Source organism: Opisthorchis viverrini (assembly GCF_000715545.1).
Source record: "Opisthorchis viverrini unplaced genomic scaffold opera_v5_202, whole genome shotgun sequence".
Taxonomy (NCBI): Eukaryota; Metazoa; Platyhelminthes; class Trematoda; order Opisthorchiida; family Opisthorchiidae; genus Opisthorchis; species Opisthorchis viverrini.
In genome coordinates, this window is record NW_008751858.1 from 806,620 (window position 1) to 814,481 (window position 7,862).

The window sequence follows — 7,862 nt, forward strand, 5'->3', positions numbered from 1 at the left end:
TCAGTGGTTCTGCAAGTTTCAGGTGTGTGCTCAAGTTACTTTTGCTGGTGTTCCAAAATCATCTTAAGTTGGTCGGCTGAAATTGAAATATTGGAAAGCGGACCGACAGTGTTCTAACTGTGTGCTTGCGGGGCTTATTGGAACCTGTTCTACTGCATTCGATATACTAAGTACTTGGGTAGGAAATCCCAAGGAAGAGGCCAAAGGTCGGCTATATTGCAAACAACAGAGTGAATGAAATTTTAGTACAAAATTACATAAGATCGAACTGTTCGTTAGGACCTCACCGTTGTTATCCTACTGAAGCTGGCGCTTCAATTAACGACAGATTGTTATTCTGTAGTATCAAAACTGAGTTTTGCTTAGTGATATCCCTTCATATGACGTAGCGAGGAGCCCTTTACCTGGAGTGGCTATGGTCGGTAGGTTTGTGTGTATAGTTTAAGGTTGGTTTTACTGAAAGTCTTTCCTCTGCAGACGCTAAAATCCTGACACTTAGCTCATCGGCTACTGATACTCAACAAATTAATTCTCCACCTCAAGCTTGGCGCTATGTCGCGAAATAGAAATAACGACTGTTTCTGCTTGTTGGACCACCCTGAACAACATGGTGAGCATAGTTTCACTAAAAAGGGACTTGATCCGGCCGGTGCACGAACTGCCGTGGTCCTTTTAGCGGGGAATATGAATGAGAACTTTGTAACGCGTTTGAAACTTGACTGTTCCCGCTTACACATGTTTAACATATGACCTTACGTGTGCACCTCTACCTCTCTCTCCCAATTTCAGGTATCCCGGACGAGTCACCACGAGCGCTGGTCAGGAAGGAGTAGCCTGCTGGTACACCCCTCGGAGTGACCTTGACCTGTTTTTCTGTATCACGCGTGACTTGTACCCGTTGTTCCGGTTCCGGTTTCGGTGTCGAATATGCGTGTGTTTGCAACGCGGTCGTTCTGCTCCCCTACCCGTGTGTTGTGTTTGCTGTGCCTACACGTGCTGCTGTGTTTGAGTTAACCCGGTGTATCGGTAGCCTCACGGCGCATTGCGTCGACTCACCCACGCTAAACCTTTTCAACAGTCTGAACAACAGGGCTCGTAGATTTTGCACCGACTACAATCCAAGTAGAGAATTGCGCTTTACTGCAGAACCTCGATGGAAACAGAGCACCCAATTTCAGTATCCCGGACGAGTCACCACGAGCGCTGGTCAGGAAGGAGTAGCCTGCTGGTACACCCCTCGGAGTGACCTTGACCTGTTTTTCTGTATCACGCGTGACTTGTACCCGTTGTTCCGGTTCCGGTTTCGGTGTCGAATATGCGTGTGTTTGCAACGCGGTCGTTCTGCTCCCCTACCCGTGTGTTGTGTTTGCTGTGCCTACACGTGCTGCTGTGTTTGAGTTAACCCGGTGTATCGGTAGCCTCACGGCGCATTGCGTCGACTCACCCACGCTAAACCTTTTCAACAGTCTGAACAACAGGGCTCGTAGATTTTGCACCGACTACAATCCAAGTAGAGAATTGCGCTTTACTGCAGAACCTCGATGGAAACAGAGCATGGGAGATGATGAAGGCTTGGGTAGGAGTGCCAAACTGCGACTATTTTTTGTCCAGCAGTCTTTTCCATGTCTGAAAATCCTGTTCCAAGTGATTGTTAAACACACCTTCCAGCAGGTGACCTAGTTGGTCAAATCCCTTCCTGTCACCGCAAACATCTATTGAGTTGATCAGTATTTTCATGGTCCACCAAACCTCAGTTCACGACTACTTTTCCGTTTGATCACAAATGCTGCCCAATGTGGGAAAGGATTTTCCCGGCTGATCCCAATTACCATTTGCACTCTGGTCTTACTCTTTCTATTAGCCCATGTTTACGAAGCCCTGCTGAATCGGAATCCATATTTTATTCATGTGCATTTAGCGGAGCTGCCGTGTTGGTGGCAGATGACTGCAATTTGTTTCCTAACATCTGTTGGGAAAATTCACCAGGTATAAATTAGGATGGAAATTTCCAACACCTCAGGGAATATAACTGATTTAGTGTTCCGTTGTTCTCGGGAGACAGTAGGCTCCGTCTGCAATTCATGCTGGCCACCATTACAACAAAGCTGGCACCGCTTAAAGACAGAACCTTCGAAATGTACCTCGACAACATCAACATTTGCAAAAACGCCACCACATGTCGGCCGTACAACTGAGCCCTCAGGACCTCTAAAGGGCTATTAGTGCGCTTTTAGAATACTTTGAAGTACCAGTGCAAAACTGCAGAGAAGTACTCGTTTCCGAAGGACTAGAGTAAGGGTAGTTCACGAAGAGCACCCCTTCGGCTCAGGCACGCATTGGATCGGTTGGATCGTTGTTGGATTGATTTGTACCGGTCGGAAAGCATTTGGGGATGTATTCTTTTACCTGCTCAAAACGGCTCCATCGAGTTTGACTGTTTGGCTGCCGTCAACAACATACCCCTGGTCTGTGGTAGCAACTGGAGCTGCACAGCACCGTAGGTTCATTTGATTCTGTCAGGTGACTGCTAACTGCATCCATTCTTGGGGCAGGAAAGTAAACTTGCACTCCCTTGCAATTCTTATTAATTGTGGTGGCTCACGAACTTGCTGAACGGAATCTACGTGGTTCGAGCTCTACCCCAGCTCTTCGACCAAAAGGTAGTATGGCTGACAACTTGCCTCCTGTCGGTTGCCTGTTAACTCTACAAGGAGTAATTCGTCTTGTTTAAGTTTTCCTCACACACTCAGTGTTGTAGGTGCTGATGTTCGGCCCTCACAGACATTTGAATCGCATGAATATTTGGACCGGTTACAAAATGTTCACGAGTTGGTGTGTTAGCAAATGAACTGAGGGGTCAGGAGCCAGCATTCTCATTCGTTTGAAGAAGAGGCCATGAGATAGCGATGTGAAATGATGGCAGCTATAAAACGAGTGTTGTGGGAATTTTGAGCTTTTCTGAACTTACGTGAGTCTGCTTGTACGCCACTAGAAATCTTGCAGAGCATGACACGCAAGTGACCCCAATAGTGCGTAGTATCCTAGCCGGATGGCCTAGAGAAAGTTCATCTGTGCTTGTGCGTTCGGCCTAACTCGGTTGAGATACGCAAGAGACGCTGGGGCAATCCCGTTAGTGGCGACTTCATTCGAGGTGATTTTGAGGTGTTTTTTCATGTCGTTTGAATGTGTAGGTACCTTACTCATTATCGCTTTACTCAAGGACTTAGGAATTCTTTGCACGTTATATTTTCGTTGCATAACAGGTTAGAAGAATCTGTATTCAAGACTGATATGTTGCTACCAGTGGCAATGAGAATGACAATAGTGAAATAATATCTCCGTCGGACTTGTGGGTAGTTTCCTTCTCGAGACCCTTCGAACGCTGGTCAACTTTGGACTCCGTTTTGTAACTGTCAGACATGAGTATGAACAATCAGTACTTTGACTTATCTCGTATGGAGGAAATCGGGTTTATTTTTTTGCTAGCTTCGGTCACTAAGAGGTGGTATTTCCTGAAGTTACAGCTTCAAACGCACTGCCGTCCCATGACTTGTGAAACACACTGTATTATGGAAATCTAACATAGTTAATCTGTGTAAGAATCTGTCTCCGCGAATATCTGTTAGATCAGAGTATTTGGCAACACAGTTATTCTGTATGTGTATTCTCAGCAAGTTTTCCGGTCCCCTTTCAAACCCACATTCCGGTAAATTGTCGTTCTTCTAACGAGTTGTGTACCGTTCATGCATAACCAATAGTTATCCTTGCTACTTTTTAGCTCCATTTTCATGGGCTGCTTGTTTTATGCTCACTTTCTCCGCTATTGCAAGCGGTTATTGTTCACACTCCTCACAAAATGATGCGCATGTTTGGAATATTTAAACATTTTGCTCGAAGAAGCGGTTTTAGATTCGGGACTAATGGCAAATTCTTGTGGAACATTTGAGTTGAAGTCGCTCTTATCATTCATATTGGCGCTAAATCCCCAAGTGTTCACCTTTTGTCTTTTGATCAGAATGGACTCAAAGCAAGTGAAAAAACTGACGGTTCCTTTGCAAATGGTGTATTGTGATCAACAATTCATGGACTGACGAACCAAATGCTTTCAAACAAATAGCATGCAAAGAATCGGGCCGGGTCGTTCTGGAATTGTGAGTCAATTACGCCTAGTCCATTTCAAGATGTGGATGATGGTGTTGAGTTTGATGAACAGGGCGCCGTTCCTCCATTTCCGATTCCGATTCGGGCAACACACCCACGTTGTAGACATAATAAGGTTGTTCCAAATCTTCTTCTCCGTCGAATGCAGAATGACCTCGCTTGAAGTATGACAACGACGCTCGTTTCAAGGGTGGAATGGCTCGCTTGAAATAGGATAGACTGGCCCGTTTTTCTAAGTCCTCCGTCAATGATGAATCTAAAAATGGATGCGGTGATGGTTGCTCTGCTCGCTTGAAGTATGAAAGGCTAGCTCGTTTCGGCGCAGTAAACTACGTGAACAGGGAAGGAAGAGAGAATATTCGTATCTGAGTATTGTTACATCAGTCTAGAAGGCTACTAAAGATGCCATAGCAGAATTAATGTTAGTAAGCGTGGAATCACGCTGCGACCCAAGGTTTGCCCTGAGTTTCTTCAGTTGAATGTAGTACTCATAAGAAACATGAATGTTGATGGCAGGTGTTAATAGGTTGACTAGCCAACGGTAGAAAACAAGTAGACCAGAATGTGGAAATATACACACGCAATCAACTCACTAGAAGGCCACTCCTCTTGCGGCGTCTCTTATTCGTCTACAAAGGATTGTCGAATTTTATTTAGTGGCTTCTTATCCGAATTTGGGATCGACGACATAAGAATCGGAAATAACCCGGGTGCCGTAAAGGTGCTCAAAGTTAGGCAGACTAACCTTGTTAGAAAATGGAAAGATACATGTATTGGGGGGGGGGCACAAAGACCCAGAACATTGTTCGTGCATGCTAAATTTGTTACATGGTCTCATGTACTTTTAGGATCTGATAAACTCATGCACATCTGAGAAACTCTCACTTTGGAGAAGAATTTAAACGCTTGGATCTTTTGTAGCACCTAATCGCGCATAAAACGAAATGGGTACGGATGAATACACAGAGTGAAATCATTCACTTAAAACCGATCAATGTTGCCACAAAGAACGAGTAATGGGAAGGAGACCAAACATTGCTATCATCAAATGCTTGTTCACTAATTTAAATGAGACAAAACATTTTGGAAGAGAACAAAAACGTATAACGTTTTCAGCTCATGATATCATCCGTCACTTTTAGTAGTTGGCATTCTCTTTTATTCACCCCTACGAAAATTAATTCGTGATTTTGATGCATTTTGTAACGACAACGAACACAAACACATTTCAAAACACTAAGAGCCTTCTCACGGCAGACAAAAACTTCCCACCGATATCCCTTCCTGACAGTTTTGAACGTGCTTTCACCCATAATCTTGAAAAAGCCGCGTATTTCAGAGCAACCCCACACAGTGTTGGCTGGGACGGCACCACAGGGATCCACGTGCAATACCGTTATTTGTGTACACAGCCTATATGTGTAGTGTACGGTTTATTTACCAAACACAGTGGTCGGGACGTAACATTAATGCATTCCTGAGCAAGCAATATATGTGAGTTGGGTAATTCTTACAACCACTATTTGCACTAAAGATGTCACTCTGAAATGCGTTGTAATAATGGATAACAATGAAAAGTTGGCTTCAGGAACAACTCGTCCATAATGTTTGGGTATCCGTCTCGTACCGTGGCTTTACATACAGACCGGGGTGTTGACAGCCAGAGACATACCTTCTCTAAAGCATCTATTCGAAAGGCAGTAAATCTTTCTCAATAAGAAAAATAAGGCAACCAGGAATGTTAACCTTCGTCTGAGGGCCTTATCCATTGTGATACATGCTTTTGGAGTTGCACAGCATTATGGTTCAGGTTTCCGGTAAGCCTCTCTGTTGACAATGAGCTATTCGTAATTAATACCCCTGTTCCAGTGGGGCAAATAGTCGGTTACCGCCAAGGCTATTTGGAATAAATGGCGGTTTACTAAGACATCAGGCATATTTGTTGAGTTGTATAGATCGGAAATAATTCAAAGCGTGTAAAAATGTGCACAAACGTCTTGCTAAATATCTCATCACGTATGCCACTTCAGATGTGATTTTGCCAAACCTTATAAGACAAATTCGGGCGATGGCTTGGGGTTTGAGCTCGCGAATGAATTTTACAAAGCCAAAGGTATAAAGCCAACCGAAGAAGGTTACTGACCTCAAACGACCTTGAATGCCATTGAACTTGAAACATGTTTACATTCACCCGGAGTCAGTGACGGCTGTGCTCTGTCGAGGTCTTCTAAAACAACTACGTTGAGGGACTAGGCATACGTAGAGAAGCGGCAGTTTTAGCTAAAGTGTTGCACGAAATTGTTACAAAATGAGCAAATTTTAAACACCTAAAATTATCGTTTAGATGAAAAAAATGAAAACAATAAGATTTAGAACACAAATGAAGTGAACTAATTCCTCGATTTGTGGAAGGCATTTTCACATATTAAACAGGTGCCTAGATAACTCAACGAAAATGGCAGTTCTAAATTGTAAATTTTTGCTTTTTCGCTAAATTCAAACATGAAGTCATTTATCTCTTACCGTGTGGACTTGCAGACTGACGGTTCCAACGAGCAAGTAAATCAGAAGAAAACCATGCGTCATTTTCAATTTCTGAAATACGAAAGGGCATTTCACGAATCCAGAAGAATATAGGTTTTTGATTCTGTTGCTTAATTGCTGTCCCCTACTTGTATGTGGTCATGCTAACCAGTCAAAAAATGGCATCCGGGTGCCTTCGAGGTCAACTGAAATGAGTAGAAACAAAAGTTGTTATTTAGTTCGACACTGATTTTGAATCTACGCCATATCTTCAGTTCCGAGCATCATTTAGAGCCTGATGATGCGATAGCCCACCAGGCAAATACACCAGAACAAACAATGCTTACTATGTTGCCAAAGGCCATTTGGTTTGCTGACGTTACCGAATTTCGAAAAATAAGTTGAATCTTGTATTCAAAGGATCAAAGCGTAGGTGTATGAGGAGTTAACAGATTAATAAACTTGTTAAACATCGTACAAAGTCATCACTACAATGAAATTCACGCATCTGAAGTTCAAGGGAGTTAACAGATATCAATGTCACTGATCAGGATTCTCGCTGAGTCTCGTAGCGTCATTTACTATAATCAACTGCGGTCTTGTCCGCCATTCGTGTTTGGCAACTACCAACGGTGGAAGAAGCTGATAGTTGTTGAAGCTCATCAAGTAGACGCAGTTCCCGAGTTTTCTTCAACCTTATGTTCCGCTTGAACCAAATTCGGACAGATGTTGACAGATACGCTCATTTGCATATCAATTCGGTTTCCATAGGAGACTCAACTGAATCCCTCGTTTATAATGTTCTTAAGCAACTGAATGCGCTGTACAAAAGCTGCCTCATGTTTCAGTTGATGTGATATTCGAGAAATCGCAATATATCTGTATAATGAAAACTACTCGCAAGGTTAATTGCAGGCAGTTACACGTTTGACAATATGCACCAGACACAACAGAGCAAATATCAGTGGTGTTCAAGCAGCTAGAAGATGCGGTTAAAGCTCTAATGTTGGAAGTGACAGGGATGTTCCCAGAATCTTCGTTCTTTATGTAGGCTGCGGTATTTCCAGTGACAAAAATATGCCCAGATTGAGAAGGTTCCCATTTCCCATTCTTGGAAATACGCTCGGAGAAAATACACCAACAAAAGTCCGAAAATTCCACGAGGTATAAAGATTTCC

At 43.3% G+C, this 7,862-nt stretch overlaps 1 protein-coding gene across 1 annotated transcript; it reads right to left on the bottom strand.

The window, feature by feature from the left end:
- Positions 1-4,047: 4,047 nt before the first annotated feature.
- Positions 4,048-6,756, bottom strand: T265_14477 (hypothetical protein; the record flags this gene model as incomplete). Its single annotated transcript, XM_009173826.1, has 2 exons — positions 4,048-4,490; positions 6,685-6,756. The coding sequence occupies 2 exons, from the start codon at positions 6,745-6,747 to the stop codon at positions 4,167-4,169; spliced, it is 387 nt and encodes a 128-aa protein (XP_009172090.1).
- Between the last annotated feature and the right edge of the window lie 1,106 nt (positions 6,757-7,862).